Raw genomic sequence first — 22,107 nt, forward strand, 5'->3', positions numbered from 1 at the left:
CCTCTTCTATTAATTAACGAAATAGTATAAATCCAACATGAAATAAGATATACAATACTTTGATCAAAGGCTTAATCAATACAATAAAGATAAGATTTTCTTTTTCTAAACAAATCGTTCATATTTGTAATTGAAAGTATCTAGTTATTGCGAGCAACATTTTAACTTATAAGTTTATTTGTTTGATTGAATCGTGAAAGACTTTGGCATTAGTTGAAAACTTTTATGTTGGTTAGTCCTTTTCTCGAGGGAGGCTAGGCTATAAAATCAATAGTTCGAATCGGAGTGAAGCATATAATGTTCCAAAAACATAAATAATATTATTTTCAGAAGAAGCGAAAGCTTGGCTTAGTGCAGCTACGTAAGTATACAGATGGAAATCATTACATTCAAAATATAATAAATATCTTTATATTCATTTCAGAAGAAATTACCTAATTTACCAAACTTTTGAATTATTATCGTATTAAATAAACTTTGAGCAAAATACCCACCCAAAATAACAGTTAGTAGCAAAATATCAAATAATTTTAATATTCAGTTAGTTCTCTTCTAGTATTCATTACTTTATGCTAATTTAAATATAAACAATTCATTAATGGTGCTTCTAAACGGGCTATATTTTCCTGCAATATGTGGCTGCAACACAGTGGCCGGAAACATTGCGAGCAATTCCAGCCACACTACGCAATATTGCAGCAATGTCCCGGACACATGTTTGATATTGCAGGCATTGCAGCGAATGGCCGATATTGTTTTGATAGGTTGCTGGACGATCGCTGAGCTGTCGATTTAACTGCAATGTTGCCCAGCCAGTTTTATTGTTGTTTCAGTCGCTCTCTATTGTTATGATATAGTGCATCCTTTTCTACACGACGTGAAGTTATCTGTGAGTGCGGCTGTGCCGTGCCGTGACTAATTGCTATATTCTGTGCAGTTATCACGTTGTTTTGGACTGTTGATATTTTTTAAATTATCGGATTTTCGATATATCGATATTTTAAAATATATCAATATCGGAGTTCGATATATCGAAAAAAAAATATCGATATTTCGATACATCGGCTTGATTTAAAAAAAAATCGTTACAAAAAAATCGTCAAAAAAAAATCGTATCGTAATAATTGAAGTAAGGTCGAATCCACATTCTCTGCTTTTTCCTTTTTGATTTTTCTCGTAAAACAATATAGGCTGCTGCGACGAGTGTGATTTCGTCAGCCATTGTTGCCGGTTTGTGTGGCCCGTTTAGGAGTCTGCATCATGCGCCATACTATTGCAGACATATTGCAACACATGGCTCGGCCATAGATTGCTCGGCCATCGTGGCAATAAAATATTTTTGTGATGGCCGGGCAATAAGTTGCCAATAGTGCAGCTACAAATTGCAGAAAAATGTTGCCCGTTTAGACGCACCTTAATACGTCTGTTCCACGTCTGTATTGTTTCAGTTCGAATATTTTCTATGCAAATACGATTGCTAAAGCTATTTATTCCCTCTTCAGTTTTTGATGCGATTTTATATTTACAACGATGATTCTTGTTTCAGCTATTTTCAACGTTCGTTTCTCTCGTAAATTTTAAATGTGTTTTAAATCTGTCTGCGATGTGTGGATATATTTTGTACTAGCTGTGTTATCTATGGAGCTATCGGAAAGAAGGCGTTATAAACTTATAAGATAAACTTTATATATCGGTATAACTTACAAAATATATAATTTTAATTAAAATAAATATAATCTTTGCCCAATTTCGCGTTTAGGCAGTTTAATACAACCTAACATTCAATATTTTATGAAATGAATAAATCACTTTTAAAATTCGTATCTAAAACAAGCACACCTATTACATTTACTTTTAATTTACAAGCACAATGAAAATTTTAATAACCATCCATAAAAATACAAATTAGAATTAAAACAAACACCGAAACATCGCTATAAACTAAAACTAAATGAACTCAGACTCATTTACAAACGTCGATATCACACGAAGCTTAGCACAAGTGGCGATAAACACTGAAAAACGTGCTCCAGAATACACACGTATGTAAAAAGGCATCACCTGAGAGCTAATGAAATCTTATTTGATATGTGTTTACTTAGTAGACGAATTTAATGTTATTGCTGATAATTTTTGAATTGCGCGGGCTCAAACTTAGTTTAAATTATATAAATATACTAGCGGTCCGCCCCGGCTTCGCCCGTGGTATCTACATGTTTAAACTATCCTATCTCTCAAGTTGGATCGAACTGCACATGGTGTGCGAATTTTATTATAATCGGTTTAGTGGTTTAGGAGTCCATTGAGGACAAACATTGTGACACGAGATCTATATATATATTAAGATAGGTATACAAAAACCTTCCTCATCGACCTCTCTATCTATTGAAAAACAGCATCAAGTTGCGTTTCGTAGTTTTAAGATGTTGGATCTAAACGCGGGAAGTGACTATGTTATATAATTTCTAGGGTTGTTGTGATTCATACCTGGGTTCATTTAATAAAAGGGCCAATAATTCAATGAAGTTATAATAGATATTAGGTAGGTATATTATTATGCCTGAAACATAGGTGTTTATTTTGCCTACCTTTTTTATTGAAAATACAATAATGTATCATTATGATAATATGTATCACGGTAAAGTATACAGGTAGGCTGAGGCTTGTTAGCGCTTGACAGCTGTCAACGATTCTGACAATACATTATTCAAATTGACAACACATGCTACACGACAGAGAAGGAAGAAAAATTATTACCTATTTTTTTCACCGAAATTCAAAATTGATGACTTTAGGAACCTACGGTCTTGCGTTGTCATCCACTCTAGGAGGCATGTGGCTTCCAGGAACGGTATTGAATGGTTTGTTAGCCGCAGATAACACATATTATGTAGTAAGTAATATACCATACTGCTAGGTTTACTTTAAGGTACAGACTACAGCCTCTTACTAAAAATTATTAGTTGTTTAATCTAGTCAGTTATGTGAGTTCTTCGTTCTTATTTTTTACAAGAGCAACCGAGCAGGTGGAGGTCCAGAGAGGATAATAGAGCTAAATAAAGAATGGAAGATGAATGAATGAATGGCTAAGATGAATGGAAACTCAGTGAATTGTTTCTGCATCTACAATAATGTAAGTACATATGTAACGACACCAAGTATTGATTTGCTTTTATACTTTTACTAGTGGTCCGCCCCGGCTTCGCCCGTGGTACCTACATGTTTAAAGTTTAAACTATCCTAACTCTCAAGTTGGATCGAACTGCACATGGTGTGCGAATTTTATTATAATCGGTTAAGTGGTTTAGGAGTCCATTGAGGACAAACATTGTGACACGAGATTTATATATATTAAGATAATACACAATATATGCCATGATTTATGACTCGGAAGGAAACTACGGTGCAAAGTTAATGCTTTAATACAGACATAATATGCTCATATAGATTGAACAGGAGCCCGTCGGTTTACGACTGATCTCTCGCCGGATGTGGTGAATTTTCCGTCCCAGTGGACCAGACTTGTAATGGAATACAGACTATATATTCAATTCTCCTTTAGGTACCTAATTATAAATAAATATCCATTAGTTATAGAATATTTTGCTGTCTGATATAATATGTACCTATTGTAGAAAAATCCAAGGCGAGGTATTTCAACGCGCCGTTTGCGCAAGTCGCTCCTAGCGTCGGCTTGTCAAGAAAACGCGTGGCAACGTTAAGTTCTGAGTTATAATATATTATGTATTTAATAATTATAGGGCGTAGTAGGGCAAAATTTAGCACGTTTTCTGCAGTACATCAAAATACATATCTTTATATAAAAATTATTTGCAAAATCTGAAATTTCATTATTAAATAATTCGTTTTCGATTTTTATTTTAGCCTATTTTTTGATTTTATATGATCGAGCAAAATACACGTGGTTGTGTAACAAATTAGCACACTTTTTAGGCAGTATCTTGAAGTGTATTGATTATTTTTTCTAAAAGCGTCATATAATTGCAAATACATGAAAAATTTGATCTTGCAAACCAATTTTTCTCCGCTTCACTGAAAGGACTCCCCATAACAAAATAAATTTTCAAACACAATTTTTTATCTGATTACAAAATAAATATACTTAACGTAAACGACTACATGTACGCTTTTCTAATGAATCATGTAAAAAAAATGTCTTCTTTATCCACCAAATACTCGTTACTCCAAAATATCATACGTATAAATATAATCAAACACGACGCTCTCGGGATTAGTGTCGGAGAAAAAATATCTAAGAAATATTGCTACTTCGTATCTCATAAGCTCAATATTTTCCATCATACTTAGCCAGCGGATATAATCTCCGGTTTATCAAGCCAACTCTGTCAGAAGTTATTCGGAAACTTATATCAACGTTATTTTTATATCTGATTACTTATATTATACTGTGGGTGGATAATGTCGCGATAGTGGTAGAGAAAATGAGAATCAAGAATGTGTTTAAATTTATTAATAATTAACAATGATCCCCTGATTCATATTTATGGTAATAATAAAAGTAAAGAAAATTAATGTATTTATGAAAATATTAAGTCAATACAAGATAACACGTACCACGTATAGTGAAACTTTTATTACATCGTCTCAAACTTTTTGGTCTGTGTAGCGCATGTCGCGTGACGCACGATACGTACGATAATTATCGTACAAATACGATAATTTTTAGTTAAAATAATGTCTATAGCGTGAAAAAAAGTTTCACTTTTACCGTGGTTTCATAAAACCACACAACATTTTTTTTATTTTATTATTTTATTATAACGACTAACGCGTATACGACTAAATAAATAGAAAACATCAATATTATTTTAACAGGAAAAATTAATTGAATTACCATTTTGATTGAATATGCAAAAGTAAAAACTAATTCCGCCTACGCTATATTCAATCTAAATACACCCCAAACGCGGTGACCTGAATAAACGCAGAATTGACTTCCCTCTGTACGTCCACGTAATTGTCCCTCTCGTGGTCCCATAAGAAGGAGATAGCGTTGTTGTAGCTCTGGGCTCGCTTCTGCCCTATCGTCACTACGGTGATAATCCTGTATCTGTTGAACTGTATTGCTTTTAACTTACGCATCAGTTCACCAGCTAATCGGAGCGCTAAGGATGGTGATTCCTGGGAAAGGGTTTATATTCGTTGTAGGAATAATAATGATAAGCTTATCAAATTGAGTCGGGCATGATTTGTATCTTTGATAGTGGATTAATGAGATCTATAAAAGTCTGTTTAATTAGACCACTGTTATTCTGATGTAAGTATAAACGATATTAGTGTAAAGTTTCATCTAATTTTATCAAATAGTTTTTTCGTGCAAGAGTATCAACTAACATCCTCAGAAACTTTCACTTATAGTAGAATATACTTACTTGAACATTATATTTATGATCAGTGAAATGTTCGTCAAGCAACTCATCTATTTCCTTGCGGACTGTAGGCAAGTGGAATGGATAATTTGACGTCAATTGATAGGTTGGGAAATACATCAGAACCGGTCGCTTGAATTCTATCGCTATCTGTTATAGACAAGTTATAAATACTGTAAATGTTAACTATTTGATAGATATAAAGGTCGAGAAAATGTTTTTCTGAATATGAATATTTTATGGCATAAATAGCTTTATGATAAAATAACTGGTAAAAAGTAGTGATGCAACGAATACGAATACGAATATTCGTATTCGGCGAATAGTAGACATTTACCGAATATTCGTATTCGGCGAATATAAGAATATTTAAAAACGAATATTTTTGTACGCAACTCTATCTACAGATTTAAAAATCGCGCGTAAAAATATGACGTGTGTAGAGGCCCTTAACCGCAACGACCGACTGCAGATCCTTTTTTCTTAAGAAAAGAACGAACTAAAGACTTTTTTCAACGGCTGGAAACATCCAGACTGAAAAAAAAAAATCGCCTAAAACCAGAAAATCTACGAATTTTGTTTTTTAAATGAAAATTTGACTATTGTAAATTTTAATTATTAGAAGAGTAAACATTCATTATATAAATACGTCTTTTATTACCAAGGCAAGATATTCGTATTCGTATTCGTATTCGTATTCGTATTCGCCGAATAGTAGGTTTGATATTCGTATTCGTATTCGTATTCGTAAAAGTAGTATTCGTTGCATCACTAGTAAAAAGTTAAAATAATTATATTATCATGTATTGCTCAAATGAATAATGATCCTGGATTTGAGTGACGTAATTTGATCTTCCAGGGATAACAATTATGTCTGTGATAAATAAATTAGAAGAATATACAAAACAATATGTATGTCAGCAAAAATTGCTGAGCTATAGTCGGTTAGAAGAAGAACAAAGAAAATATACTACCTAGAAACAGACCAGGTAAACAACGTCTCGTATTGTAAAGATCACATATTCTTCTAAGAAAGTACTTGCCTTCAGACGTAAATAAACAAGCAATTTACATTTATATTCATATGGTCGCTAGCGTACAACGATAGCCGTAGGGGAAGTTGGATAAAATTATGAACTTATGAGAGCGTGGGTAGTTATTTAACATTCGGTGACCCGTAGTTTCACTTGTTCTACATAAAGACTATTTTTTGTCGCAGAAAAAGAGGATAGAATATAAACAAAGAACAATAGGAACCTTTTCCTTTAAATATATCTCTAAAAATAAATCGTTAATAATATTTAAAAATATCTAGGTACATCAATAATTTTAATTAGTTTGCTTTCCACTGACTAGAAGTTGAGAAGTTCTCAGAACGCAAGTTTAATAAAGAGAAAGATAAATAAACCGCGTAGATATAGCATTTATAACTATTCTGTCTTTATATTTCTTCACATATCAAATTACAAAATTGGTTTTAAATACATACATTTGAAGTTCTTTCAACTGGTCTTATACCAGGGACGCCACCAAAACCATACGACTGCCTGCGCACTTTCAATCTGCTCATAGATTTAGGCCCGAAGCCTACGATTGATCGAGTATTTGAACGGCTTTTAACTTCTAGCATTGACACCTTGCTCTTTTTACTTTCAGGATCTCCCATTTTGTTAATTTCCCTATATTTTTTTCCCTGTATTATATTGTTTATATACCTACAGAAATAAATATCAAGGGAAATAATAAAACTTGATTACGTCGTAGAAGGTTTTCTCCTGACATATTGTTCCGAAAATATTGACGTTCCATTTTTCTACGACAATGTTTCGCCGTAGTTTTTATATAACAGGTTAACGATAAAAGGTCCCTATCACCTAGTCCTTATCTCCACTAGCAGTGGGTCATCAATAACGTATAGTGGATTGATTGCTGTTGTTTTTATTAGCTATATCGTTAGTTCTAATAGTCGTTCGATAAATCAATTGTTGGAGTAGCTGTGTGTAGTAAAATATGTGTTTATATATGAATTGGATGAGAGTTTTACACAAAGCAGTATGAGTACTGCTGCTGCAAATTTGGTTTATCTAAAACTTTCAAATTTTTTATTACTCTCACAAACCTTTTCCCATTGAGCGTAATAAAAGTCAATACAAATTAACAATTATTAATCGTAAGGAGGATACAAAATTATTGGTAATAAACAAAAACAAAACATGATCCGTTAATAAATAAAATTACTGCATTCTTGGAAAATATACTTCGCACAAGTGTTAATATTGAAGATAGAAGGAAAAATTGACCTCCAAATAATATCAACTTGGATCATTTAATACACACGTAAAGTGATATATGCCACAGTCTACATTTCACACACACTAATATCCAGGAATTTTAAACAGCTTTTCCAACTCCATCTACATAAAGTTGAATTACGTATTCAAATGTTATGCGTTCCATTTCGTTTGCAAAACATAATTTCATAAGATATTGGATGACTGTACGTTTGTATAACTGTGTACTGTGTACCATAAATGTACATTCATGTATGCAAATTTGACTATGTACCAGGGATTCTCTCTTGTGTTATTATAATAAAATGATAGAAACAAATTTGAATGCGGATGCAGAATTGTGTAGGCTGCATTACATAGACGACCCAGCCCCCAAAATATATTGAACCAAGCGGTAACTTATTATGTATCTCAGTTCATAGCGTTGGTACATAAGTGTAATATTATCTAGAAACACAGTAGAAGTTGACGGCGCTTACGAGCACACATATACATGATTATGAAACGAGCAAATAAACGAGATAATATCCTATAATAGCTTGGCGATACAGTATTTATTTCGATACAAATCCTTTTAACACAGGTCATTATATAAAAATATCACACAAAGGCTTAATGATACATCCGAACCTAAAAAAATCAGTCTGCGAAAAACTGTTCACACTTCGATAAAAGAGGTTTTTTCGGATAAAAGCGCGTACCCTCCACGGGTTTTTTATTGAATACATGAAGGTTTCTTTTATACTCGCAATGGATTCCGGCAAAGCACTCCGCTACATTCTCGCGGAAGCAAATTCATGAGAGGATTTGTTGACGGCATTTTCATCGCGAGCTAAAAATAAACATGGCGGGATAATTATTTTTATATTTGGGTAATGGTATTGAAAAAAATATTTTATAATTAATTCTTTAAGTACCAAAATGTGAGAAAGAATAACGAATTTTGAAAACTGTGCAGAAAATGTTATTTGTGGTCGATTTTGAAAAATGATATGAAGATTAAATGAGAAAGATATGAGTATAAATTCATTGAGAATGCTAAAACACAGGAATTAAATTATTAAATAAATAATAGTTAGTTTTCAAAGTTTAAAGACAAATCCATCAGTATAAACTAATATAACTTATGTTAGGAACACAGACGAGCGTAGCATAGCCTATCATATAACATATTATGTTTTTAATATTATTACAAATATTGTAGCCTCCTGAAAAGTTAATAACTACACGAAATATTTGATTTCAAGACAATTTTGAATTCAGTACTATACCATTTTGCTATATACCTATGCCCCTAGAATTAACATTCGACTTGTCTTTATTACGTAGAAGCAATCTCTTGAACGATATGAGAACTACAAAGGACAATCGTCGGTCTGAGCACATCAACTTTGATCCCTCTCGCAAACAAAAATTCTAAAATGAATTGACTGAAACAATCAAACATATTCCGAGCGATGAACTTTTGTAAAGTAAAGAATGCAAGTTGCATTAAAACCAGCGTTCCTGTATTAGCTTTAATATTATATTACAAAAAGAAACGAAAAAATTTTTTGCGGCTGATTTATAATTTGTGGGTTAATTTTTAAAACAAGAAAAATTACACAAATAAATTAAAATGTCTGTTTATTTATTTATAATTCTTCATTAGGTACTATATTTTCTATTAATAATGATCAACAAAACATCTTTTATGATTCGAAAAAACAATAACAACAAAAACTTTGAACTTTTGTGTAGCCTTTGTTAGTGATATTACCTACTTTTGTAGAAGTAATTCTTCTTCTATTTCAGATAACCAGCTGCTGCCTCGGGTTGACGTGGAATAAAATATAGCTATCTAAGCATCGCACCACATGGACGACAATCCTATCCCAATGTTAGATAACTCGTATGTCATTCGCTTACTGTATCACCCTCAGCGAGTGGTACAGTGTTGGACTAGATGTGACCGATAGTACAAAGTAAAGTATTATCGTTTCTACTTATAGGACATCGCATGATTACTGATACTTTGACTTGGAATTGGATTACTGAATTGGACTGTTTTGATACTTGAATTTAATTATAGATTTGAAGTATTCAAGGGATTGGTTTTTTTCATTTTGTTTCGTGAGTTACCTTTGCCCGTAGTTAGTGATTTTTTAAAACAAATCAAATAGACTTAACTACGATGTTAGTTATGATTTTTTAAAGTAAAGTAGTAAATCTTTTTTGAATATGATGTGCCATCTTCTTCCTTCAGCTGTATTCCACGACTTACGATTTAAGGTTATTTAGTATGAGAACATTGTAAAATCAGTTGAGTTTACGAAGTTAAAACTAAAATTACCAAATCAATAATAATCACATCAAGCTCAAAAAAAAGCTCAAAATCTTTGTACTGAAATAAAATGTTTCATTTTTGTTAAATTTTATTTGAAGGGAAAATAAACTTAATCTATATGTTATGCATATAATATATTCAAACATATAATTCAGTAAGTTCCATGCTGGTGGTGACGTCAAGCAGAAGGTCACGACCCGCGGTGCAACGTGCTCACAAAGCTGTGTTACGTACTCTTACAAAGCATTGTTATCATTTAATTAAACTTTGTTACGAAACGAAACAATTTTTCAATCCGATTTATTTTTAAGTTTAAAGGAATTGTTTTGGATGATTTATGACGGTATTATAAAAGAAGGAATATGGAAGAGGATGTTTGATGGAGTATTTAATTAAAAAAATTGCCCATAGAGAAGGGGAAAATGGTTCAAAAAAACAATTTCTGTTCTGTTTGGTATTTTTCGTTATTGTTTGATGATTGTTTTCAATTAACTCTAGTTTTAATGCTTCACAAATTAATATATCCACTATTTTTTTATCTATTTTCCATTTCAGCTAATTATTCAATCCTTACAGAAGTGTTCTGTTACGAATAGTAAATAATGAATATAAAACATGTAAACACCTGATGATGTGTGCAATTATTTTCATTGTAGTGAAATGCACACTGCACAGGACTTTATAATCAATTGGTATTTGTTTTATATTCACAACAGTTATCTTATAGTAGGTACTAATAATATGTTGAGATTAGTTCAATTTACTTCTAATACTTTGTATATTTTTGTTTAGTTATATCACTACATTTCAGGGTCAACGACATACAGTGCAGCGCTCTCCAGAGTTACAACCGCAGGTATTATGATATATTTTAGTAAAACTAAGGTTCGTCTCTTGTTTATGACACCTCGAGTAAAATTAATTTCTTAACAGTTCCATATTTTTATAGCCTAAGAAATAAAACATCTGTACTGTTGAAATATTCATTTAATTCTATTCTTTTTATGATTCTCAAAAATATCACCAACTTTTTTGTGAGAAATTTCTAAAGCAATATTTTATCTAAAACACTTTCCTTTTCCTAAATATATTCTAAGCTTTCACAACGAAACCTCGTATTTCGTTTTAATACCCTTAAAAGTAACCTACATTTTCCTTTCAATTTCTTTGTACCGAAGTTAGATGCCTATAAAGATGGAAATTACTGTCTGGAAAAAGTTTAGAGGAAAGAAATCGGGTCTATGTAGGCACAAACTTCTTATAAATGGGCTATTAGCTTTAAGATTCGTGAACCTCGGCTTACGGAGGTCAAAACACAACAGCAAAGCAAACGAATTTATTTTCGGAATAATGAACATTCATACCTGAGGAAAGTTTAAATAATATATTAGATTCGGAGTAGATTTGATCCCTGAGGGGTCGTAACTCAGCGTACATTGTGGCTCCGGACTCTAAGAGCTGAAATAATAATGACCATTAGATTTGTATTTTCAGGAGTCTGCTGTCATTATAACTTGTGTTTATTTGTGGCGAAAACTATTATATTGTAATTGTCAACCGAACAGGTGCTATTCGAACTGTATAAATTTTAGCTAATAAAGGTAGGTATTTTAAAGGTTAAATCCGTTTTTTTCCGTTGCCGTTGTTTCCGCCCGTTGTTTTCTTTTGATTACTTTTTTATGAAGAATAGGGAAGCGTTTGACCACGGTATCGCCTGCTGGTAAGTAAAGATATGACATAAGATGACGCACACTTCCCTAGAAGGTACCTGTTCACCAGACTTTTCATATCGTATCTGTCTGTACCTAATTAATTTGTTTCAGATAACTTTACATGATGCTGCCCACATTAAGAGAAACTGCTCACTGTAAAGTTGGCAGTAGTGAAGAAACAATAGAATTTGATGAAATAGCATTTAAACAGAATCATAAATTTCATTTCCAATCACTACAGTTCCCTGTAACTATTGCAAATTTAATTATCATTGAAACAATAACCGTTAGGTTCACAAATTACTTGGAATTTTAGTTCTGGGAAATATTCAAGAAATTAGTAAATACTCCAGTAAGTGTGTATTTAAAGACGTAGTTTATAATTATTATGATATTTTAGTTTTAAAAACGAAATTTTTTAAAATTGTAAATACGAAAAAAATTAGCTGTTTATCTGGCATCAATTTCAATGTTGATTTTTAAAACACTCCGAATTAGACTTCTTCTTACAAAGATAAAATTGGCAAATTAAGCAACTATCGCCAAAGGCAACATAATGTTGTATGTATTATCTCATGCGTAAACTATCAATTCAGTGAACAGGAAAACAAAGAACACTACAAGAATTATCTTAACTCTCAGAACATTATAATAATTATAATGTGCATTATGACATTTCTATTAAAATTCATTAAAATAAAATTCAGAAATGACAAATAAAATATATTATTATAAAATAAACACACTTCGGTTGTTTTCGTTTTGTTATCAAATTTACATGTCCCCGTAAGATTTTTCTCTTTTTTTTAATAATCATTATTATTGTAGGAAAAATTTTCATAATATCATGAACCTAAAATGGTTTCATTGTGTTTCATCGTAATATTGCTTAAGCATAATATTATAGTGTTTACAAAAGAAACGTACCTTCGCAAGGATAACAATAATTCTATTTCATTCTATCCGAAACCAATTTCTCGGAGCGGCACAACAAAATGAAATACCAGGTAAACAGAACGAATGAAGAGTTAGGTGGTGGAGCAATGAACTATGCAATTTATAGTCCAGTCGGTTCGGCTACGTTCCATCGTTGTTTTACATTAAGATGTTTATGTTACAGTCAAAACCCTGAACCAGTCAATAACGTTATTGACCGGTAAAATCAGTTAATAAGGATATTGACTAAGGGCGTCGGTTAATATCCTTATAAACTGATTTTATCTGATTAAACCAGTTAATAACGTTATTGACTAAGGGCATCGGTCAATATCCTTATTAACTGATTTTAAGTCGAGACATCTAGTCAATATAGGTTTTAACCGACGTGCCCAGTCAAAACTCATAAAAAGTTAAGGACGTTAGTGTAATTATACTAGAAAATCATTTAAAAAGGTTCATAAAACTTTTTAAAGTGCAATATTTAAGAGTTTTATGTTTTATTAATTAATTCGGGGTATTGTTTGTAAACTGCAACCGCGCGAGAATACGTGCTCCAAAATATTTTTGAAGATGGCAATTGTGTTTTAATAACAACTAGGTTTCCGCCCGCAGCTTCGCCCGCGCAGTCAAAGAAAAACCGCATAGTTCCCGTTCCCGTGGGATTTCCGGGATTGCGTTAGTTTCTAATTTGATGGAGTGACCTGCAGGTGTACTTCGAAGACTGCTACTGGATCTAATAGACGAGTAGAGCTAGGAATGCCGAGTTTGGGCTCGTTTTGTTAGTTATGTCGAGACCTTACCTCCGGACTTGATGGAGTGACCTGCAGGTGTACTTCGAAGACTGCTACTGGAACTATTATACGAGTAGAGCTAGGTGTGCCGAGTTTGGGCTCGTTTGGTTAGTTATGTTGAGACCTTACCTCCGGACTTGATGGAGTGACCTGCAGGTGTACTTCGAAGACTGCTACTGGAACTAATAGACGAGTAGAGCTAGGTGTGTCGAGTTTGGGCTCGTTTTGTTAGTTATGTCGAGACCTTACCTCCGGACTTGATGGAATGACTTGCAGGTGTACTGCGAAGACTGCTACTGGAACTAATAGACGAGTAGAGCTAGGTGTGCCGAGATTGGGCTTGTTTTGTTAGTAATGTTGAGACCTTACCAGACTTGATGGAGTGACCTGCAGGTGTACTTCGAAGACTGCTACTGGAACTATTATACGAGTAGAGCAAGGTGTGCCGAGTTTAGGCTCGTTTTCTTAGTACCTGCTGGTCACTCCATCAAGTCCGGAGGTAAGGTCTTAACGTAACTAACAAAACGAGCCCAAACTCGGCACACCTAGCTCTACTCGTCTATTAGTTCCAGTAGCAGTCTTCGAAGTACACCTGCAGGTCATTCCATCAATTCCGGAGGTAAGGTCTCAACGTAACTAACAAAACGAGCCCAAACTCGGCACACATAGCTCTACTCGTCTATTAGTTCCAGTAGCAGTCTTCGAAGTAAACCTGCAGGTCACTCCATCAAGTCCGGAGGTAAGGTCTCAACGTAACTAACAAAACGAGCCCAAACTCGGCACACCTAGCTCTACTCGTCTATTAGTTCCAGTAGCAGTCTTCGAAGTAAACCTGCAGGTCACTCCATCAAGTCCGGAGGTAAGGTCTCAACGTAACTAACAAAACGAGCCCAAACTCGGCACACATAGCTCTACTCGTCTATTAGTTCCAGTAGCAGTCTTCGAAGTAAACCTGCAGGTCACTCCATCAAGTCCGGAGGTAAGGTCTCAACGTAACTAACAAAACGAGCCCAAACTCGGCATTCCTAGCTCTACTCGTCTATTAGATCCAGTAGCAGTCTTCGAAGTACACCTGCAGGTCACTCCATCAAATCAGAAACTAACGCAATCCCGGAAATCCCACGGGAACGGGAACTATGCGGTTTTTCTTTGACTGCGCGGGCGAAGCTGCGGGCGGAAACCTAGTTGTTATTAAAACACAATTGCCATCTTCAAAAATATTTTGGAGCACGTATTCTCGCGCGGTTGCAGTTTACAAACAATACCCCGAATTAATTAATAAAACATAAAACTCTTAAATATTGCACTTTAAAAAGTTTTATGAACCTTTTTAAATGATTTTCTAGTATAATTTCACTAACATCCTTAACTTTTTATGAGTTTTGACTGGGCACGTCGGTTAAAACCTATATTGACTAGATGTCTCGACTTAAAATCAGTTAATAAGGATATTGACCGATGCCCCTAGTCAATAACGTTATTAACTGGTTTAATCAGATAAAATCAGTTAATAAGGATATTAACCGACGCCCTTAGTCAATATCCTTATTAACTGATTTTACCGGTCAATAACGTTATTGACTGGTTCAGGGTTTTGACTGTAACATTTATAATAAAATTCCGAGTTGAGCCAACTAGTCGTACATTGAGAGGAATATAAATTGGCATTTACGAGGTAATAGAAATATCGACAATGTTCAGTAATGTACTGCATTTACATTAGCAGCACGGTGCATGCTTATTCATAAGCTAAGAAAGCTTGTTTTCAGTTTCAAATGAAATAAGAAATAGAAAGATTTACTAAATTAGTTTTCCATTTGTACATACCTAGTTATGTTAATGAGGGCTGGTTTGCAAATTGTTTGAATCAATTTTTTGTTTTTGGCATAGAATGTACGGTTGGCATAACTGAATCTATACTGAAAAAAAATTCGAAAAAACCTTATCATATCGTCTCTACAATCTAAAATCATACTTTACTGCCGTAGATACAAAATCCTATAATATAAACCAACTAGTCGTTCGATAGCGATAGCCTTTTTGCACACATTTCTATGTATGCAGAAACTAAATTCAACCAAACGAGAAAATATGAGAAAAAACGGGCGTAGAGCAATTGCAGCACTATCGCTGCTGCGAATAACAAAATGACAAAATATTTTTACTGTATTTCTTTCTTTATCAATTGTCTTCGACTTTACTCATATAACGGTAAAAATCACAAGAATCTTCTCTGTATATAATAAAGCATGCCTATTAATTTTTTTTTAAATAGTCCACCATCAAATTGCCCCACTTTTCTAAAAAAAGCAATCATATCCCCTTTCAATTTCACAACATAAGTGTAAGTAATATTGTTCGCAGCATCCTACATTACCTATAGTTACAAACGCCTGTCCTCACTACAGAATGATTGTCGCGTCCGTTGTCCCATAATACCGCTTTATTTGCTGTAGCAGTTTAATTAGTGACTAAGCCACGTCGTTCATTAATTAAAGCTTGCAGCGGCCCATAATAGGGTTGCAGCATTTGATTACACTGTTTTCAGTAAATACGTATTTGGAAGGTGATTGGAGAATCTTGTATCCTATTCGAATTAATTCTATACTCTACTATGTGAAAAACTCAACTATATATTCGTCCGCGTCGTTCTATAACGGAATTGAACTAAACTGTTAAAATGAAAGATTTTTTCGATGAATATAACAATGATTTTAAACATGTTTGAAATGCAATTCTTCATATTTAATCTATGAATATATCAAATATAGTCAAGAGATAAATAGAAGTACCTACCTAGGAGATAAAATATTTTTCTTGAGAAAACAGAAGTTTTCACAGCACTCCAAGAAATAAGGTGTGGCTGAACTTATTTACCTAAAAGGAAATTCTTGGAAAAAATAATATAACTAAGTAATAAACATAGGTACTTTACGTGTAAATAAATATGAAATTGATTTCGAATACATTTTTGTTAAAAACATATCATCTGTTATATCCCGGTTTTGTGTAATGTAAAAATTGCCTCTATTATAAAATAATCTTTTTCAAATACGCTTAAAATTTCAACCCTGCTAATATAGAAACTTGGCCGGCGTCAAATGTCGAACTAATAGCCAACGCTAACCTACACTAACTCATGCTTTCCGATAATATAACGTATAACTTATAACACTATGTCTGCTCTATTATTTAAAAGATATATTCTGTAGATTTATATTTGAGGTCATCTCTGGAATAGCTTCGGTTTAACTTTCAATTCTTTTTCGATACAATTTTGCTGCACTCTGGTATTTTACTCGTACAAACGACTAAAGTTAATTGAATAGATTGAACGTTTTAAAACTTTTAAATAAACAATTCATTGCAATCTAATTTGTAATTATAAACGAAATTATCGTTTGGTACATTATAAGTACCTATTTCTGTTTTATTTACAGAAACAGCTTTATTCCGTTAGCGGTTGAAAAATAATATGGGATCCACTTAGAATGAATTTTAAATAAACAACGAAAAAACAAGTACGTATGATTCGTATAATATTTGTTTAGACAGCATTCTAGTTACAACAAAAGACCCAGGTTCGAATAACGAATCCCTTTTTTTCAGAGATTTGATAAGGCTATCTTTTGTCAAACAGGATTCAATAATTTTAAAAAGGGTCGAGTCACAATCCAGTCATGCCTCGCTTCATATCTGTCCAACACCTGTAAATGTGAATGATCGACAGATTAGCAATCCTTTCATACAAAATTAATACAAAAAAGTTATATTCTTTGTTTCTTCTTTGTATCTTGTATTTCTTCTGTTTATATAATTTTATTGTAGGTACCTTGTTACTTATAATTGACGAGTTGTATATTTCGGGGCTCATGTTATCGTAAAAAATGTTTTCGTGTTTTTTAGTAATACCATGTAGCCGGTAATGCCATTGTATTTCCTATTATAATTAATGAAAGAAAAGTAATTTCTTAAAGAATGGTAAATCTACAACACCGATATAAACTTATTATAGTGGTAAAATGGATATTGCAATTTTCATATTTTATGTATGTTTCAAAAAAAGGGCATACCTATAAATTTCTTAAAGGCAACACATTCGCGGTGCCCCTGACAACGCGAATGCTTATGGGCGGCGGGCATCACTTTCCATCAGGTGACCCGCCTGCTCGTTTGCCCGCTTAACTATAAAAAAAAATGTATCGAATATTAAGATCTCTGTTATAATCGGTGTAATAGTAATATTCTATCAAAAGAATTATTATTTTTATATAAACAATTAAATATATTTATGTAACTTACTATAGTATAATATAAAACAAAAAGATTCACTCTTTTGAATCTAATCTTATCAGATAAAAACTGACTTCACTACGAGTAGGTAATATCCGCCCTCACCCCTCGGCTTAAATAGCTTACTTGAAAATTAATCTGCCGATTTCTACGGTAGTCAATACTTCGCAATCATTGAAATTCCTCACAACGAAGTCACAGGTGCAAAAAGTAATTTTTATTACCTTTCAAAATTAATTTCCGTCTCGAGAAATCTCATATTTGCCGTCAAGTTGCGTTTGGATTAATGAAATTATCAACGCGGTAAAGATTCCTTGAATTTATAAGCTCCTTACGGGTTCAACGAACGTTTATTTCAGTGAAATTCTTATCCCCAAAGCTATCGACTGTGACCTTGTTTCCTTTATATAAAGGGAACCGAGATGAAGGTTCTCGTTCTAGAAAGGTTATTAAAAACTCATTAAAATTATTTGGAGGATTTTTGGAGACTTGATAATCTACTGAAATTAGTATTGGAAATATAATTTAGCGTAATTAATAATGTAGGCGTATTAATACAGCTTAATTCAATGATATTCTTATGTTTTATAAAAATATACATCTATTAATTATGACGTAGGTACTATATTCTGATAAACAAAAATGATTGGTTAATAGAAATGAGACTTTAAAAAATAATCAGTTGGAATTTTGGGATTCGAAAATACTTGGGCTTGAATTGGGTCACGTTCTCGCTGAGGTACAGTCAATGTTAGCGGCATAAAACTTAATTTCCCAATTTCATAATCCTTCATCTTTATACCCCATTCGATCGAGATTTTAAAGACACAAATTCGGCACTAAAAGGTGGCTCAAAGTCCTTAATGTTATTAATTTGCCATTGCCCATGTCTTCGAGTACATTCTGCGATGTGCGTTATGGAAAACACATATATCTTCACTTTCCTTAAAATACATTTTAAACCGATACCTATAGCCATAATAATTTACAATTTTTGTAGAAGTCAGCCCGATACCTATACTAGGATAGATGTTGTTTGCTTTCTATAATAGAAATCCTGATCCATTTAAATTTAAATTGATATTATATCAATTTAGCTGCCATCTAGTATTCATGAAAAGTGCCTCATACATATGTTACAAAACTCAAATACTGAATTCAATTTCTTCTTGCAATTGCCATTCTTCCATTCGAAGCTTACCGTTGTAAGGACGTGACAAATTCACGTTAGCTTTATCCATTTTATGGTAGACTAGTAGTTTAGCCTTACTTTGGTTCTAAATAAAAAAATAAATATCAAATTATATATAATAACAATAGTATAAGACTCTTACTTTTACTTACTATATATATTTTATATAGGTATAATATATTATACCTATATTTTATTCAAGCAAGCTAAGTAATAAAGCTTTTTGTTGTAATTTAAACAATTAATCACTTTTCGAAGTTATACAGTAAAGTAACAAAACTTCAAATAAAGGAACTAAACTAAACTGTACCTCAATGCCATGTTTTTAGCACACTTTGAATACACCTACACAAAATTTCCAATACAGGGAGTCCATTGTTACCACTTTTTTGTACAGCGTCTATCAACAACAATACACTGGCCATTAATTCACCCACTATATTCATGAGATGTCACTGGGTCAAACCAAACATCAATACGCAATTTATAGCAGCACCATAACTTTTGCAGCATCCGCGATGGTCGATTTATGCCTCGCATTAGGTATGTATCCGTTCGAGATTATTGCGTATTCAGACTGAATATCTCCACAATGTGCGACGGGATGGTTTATGTGACCCCGTTTTTATCTACGAATTTAAAAGGATTCGGACTTGCAAAATTGCTTGCGAGAAATTGGTTTTGGGACGCGGTTAATTTTGGACGGCTTGCTGAAATTGTTATAGTAAAGTATGCGTTATGATCAGTGTCTTATGAAGGACCGTTTTTCGCGCTGTAATAGTGAGTCTGGTATGTTGATTTAGAATTCCAACTTTTTTATATTAATATATGACGTAAAGAGTTAACAATTTACAAATAATTCGGTAGAATCATAATTATCATTTTCATCAATATTAATTAAAGTTACATATTACAAACATATTATGTTTAAACAACAAACCAGAACATGAAATACTAGTATATCATAGTGCGTTATTTCCTTCCTTTATGAATAATACATTTCACTTTCAATACCTGCATTCATATTCTACGTATTTTCAGAACATTTTGTATTTTAAACGTATAGATATAACAAAAATTATTCTAACGGTGTATGATATTCTTCTCAAGTCGAATTCAACATTTTAAATAGTATGTACGATGGAATAAAATGTGTAACATGACTACTAAAACTCTATATTAAAGACCAGTTCCTTGGCCCAGCTTCGCCATGGTTGATTCCCGAAAAAGTAGTCCACTCCAAGGCTCAAAGAAAATAGGTAGTATCTGAAGATAAAAAAATTATTAAAATTGATTTAGTAATTTTTAAATTTATACAAAAACATATCTTACCGCTTTTTAATATGAAATACATATCGTCACGTAAATTATTGGTATCGAAATCTTATATTACTAGTCTCTCGAGCACAACACGAGCCTCCGTTCAAAAGGACACGTCATAAAAGCCCACATTGCCACAGCCTTTGTAAAACAATCCGGTACCATTTTCAGACCAAATATTTTAACCCCGTAACTATACATAGCCCTTATTTATCGTCGTGCAATATTTCTGAATTTTCTTTGTAAGCAGCGGAATGAAGGTAAGATCATGGAATATTAAAACGAGCGGCCAGCTCTCAAGCCGAATAGATTCGGCTATGATTTTTTAATTCGAACGTATTTGTATACAAAAGCTCTCGGGCATTACAGAGGCTTCGTTATTTTCTAATCGCCATTGATATTAAATATGAAACGCGGCTTTGTTTCAACTTTGGATTAAGCGTTTTTTATGAATTGCTTTATTTATGAACGATGATGGAAATTTCTAATTATAAACGTAAATTAATTTCCATATTTATAAAAGATTTGCATTAACGATTAGAGAATTTTGAAATTGGTTGTATGGGTATAAATTGACATACCTATTATTTAAGAGTTTATAAAATACTATAGATATAGGTAATAATTCTTACGCTTTTCTAAAGCTTTAATACTTTTACTAATTCTGGAATTCACACACCACAATTGAATCCTGAAGTTGGTAATGCCTGTAAATAAGTAAAAAGTCTTGTAATAATTAATTAATTCATAAAACTGTAAATGCTGCTTTACATTTTTCAGTACATTTTTTTTATATTAGATCAAATTCTTATACCAAAGCCGTTTATTAAAAACTACATTCATCTGAACAAGTTCCTATCAAATCCAAGTCCGCAGTGGAAGCGTTGAGTTCAGTAATTTATGTAAATTGTTCGCACTCGTCTCAAGTGGGAGGGGATCAAATCATTTTCTTTAATGCCCCTCAAGGAAATGACGAATATTGGTTGATCACGTTTAGTAAATTATGCGTGGTGTGTACAGGTTAGAAGCGGCTAAGTTATGTGTTCCTGGTACCTTTGGTTTAATAAATGTATGGGGTTTCACGCTGTTTGAAGGAAGAAGTATTTTGTTAAGTTAATATAAGCTAAAATTTTAATTATATTTATCTATATGTAATATTACCTCAAATAATGAAAATTAGCAATCGGAACACCACCTAGTAACAATACCTACACATAAGGAATTTCCGCTCTTCCGCTTTATCATAATATTAAGTTAACCCGAGATAAAAATACATAGATCCGTTTGTCAAAATAATACTACCCCTAAACTTCCCATACTTGGATCCTGTATTTGCTTACCGTATTGGTTTCACATAACATCAGCGATTCATCAAGTGAGTCGATCTATCATTCTGTCGCTCGGGAACGGCTGTGAACCTTGTAAAGCCGATAAGGAACAATTCCAATAGTTTTCAGATTAATTGATCTCCACTTCTGGCGCACCCTGTATACCCACTTAGAAGTTAAGGCACAGTTGGATAAAACTTCCCGGAATGTTTTCAATTTATAACTGATTGACCGAGCTTCCAAGTTCGTGGTGCTAACTTTAAAATTGGTTATTGTTATACATTTCAATGGAAATTTCAAATCATCATCAGCCACAGAAATTCAAACTTAACTAGGGTTGATGTACCACTAGTTGACCATTTAAGCGGTTTTATCTTTAGCTATATATAAAAAACGGGTTATTTGTTTTACGTTCAATGTTATTTTTGGGACACAGATAATTGAATAGTCACTGCAACTATTGTTCTTAGTATCAATTTGATAACCTTTAAAGGTTTTATGAAA

The 22,107-nt window shown here is 32.9% G+C and overlaps 1 protein-coding gene across 1 annotated transcript; it reads right to left on the bottom strand.

Annotated features, from left to right (window-relative positions):
* Positions 1-4,926: 4,926 nt before the first annotated feature.
* LOC123691079 (dynein light chain Tctex-type protein 2B-like) lies at positions 4,927-7,179 on the bottom strand. Its single transcript, XM_045635309.1, has 3 exons — positions 6,901-7,179; positions 5,415-5,561; positions 4,927-5,163 (listed from the first exon to the last, which is right to left on the bottom strand). Exons 1-3 carry the CDS (start codon positions 7,075-7,077, stop codon positions 4,927-4,929), a joined length of 561 nt encoding a protein of 186 aa, XP_045491265.1. The 5' UTR covers positions 7,078-7,179.
* Positions 7,180-22,107: the final 14,928 nt, after the last annotated feature.

This window comes from Colias croceus, chromosome 4, assembly GCF_905220415.1.
Source record: "Colias croceus chromosome 4, ilColCroc2.1".
Lineage (NCBI taxonomy): Eukaryota > Metazoa > Arthropoda > Insecta > Lepidoptera > Pieridae > Colias > Colias croceus.

Bases quoted from the DNA above. Each gene is read 5' to 3' on its own strand.
- LOC123691079 (XM_045635309.1), bottom strand. From the start codon at position 7,077: ATGGGAGATCCTGAAAGTAAAAAGAGCAAGGTGTCAATGCTAGAAGTT. The intron at 5,562-6,900 runs GTATGTATTTAA...TGTCTATAACAG, and splicing joins CAGTTGAAAGAACTTCAAAT to ATAGCGATAGAATTCAAGCG. The intron at 5,164-5,414 runs GTAAGTATATTC...ACCCTTTCCCAG, and splicing joins ATCATAAATATAATGTTCAA to GAATCACCATCCTTAGCGCT.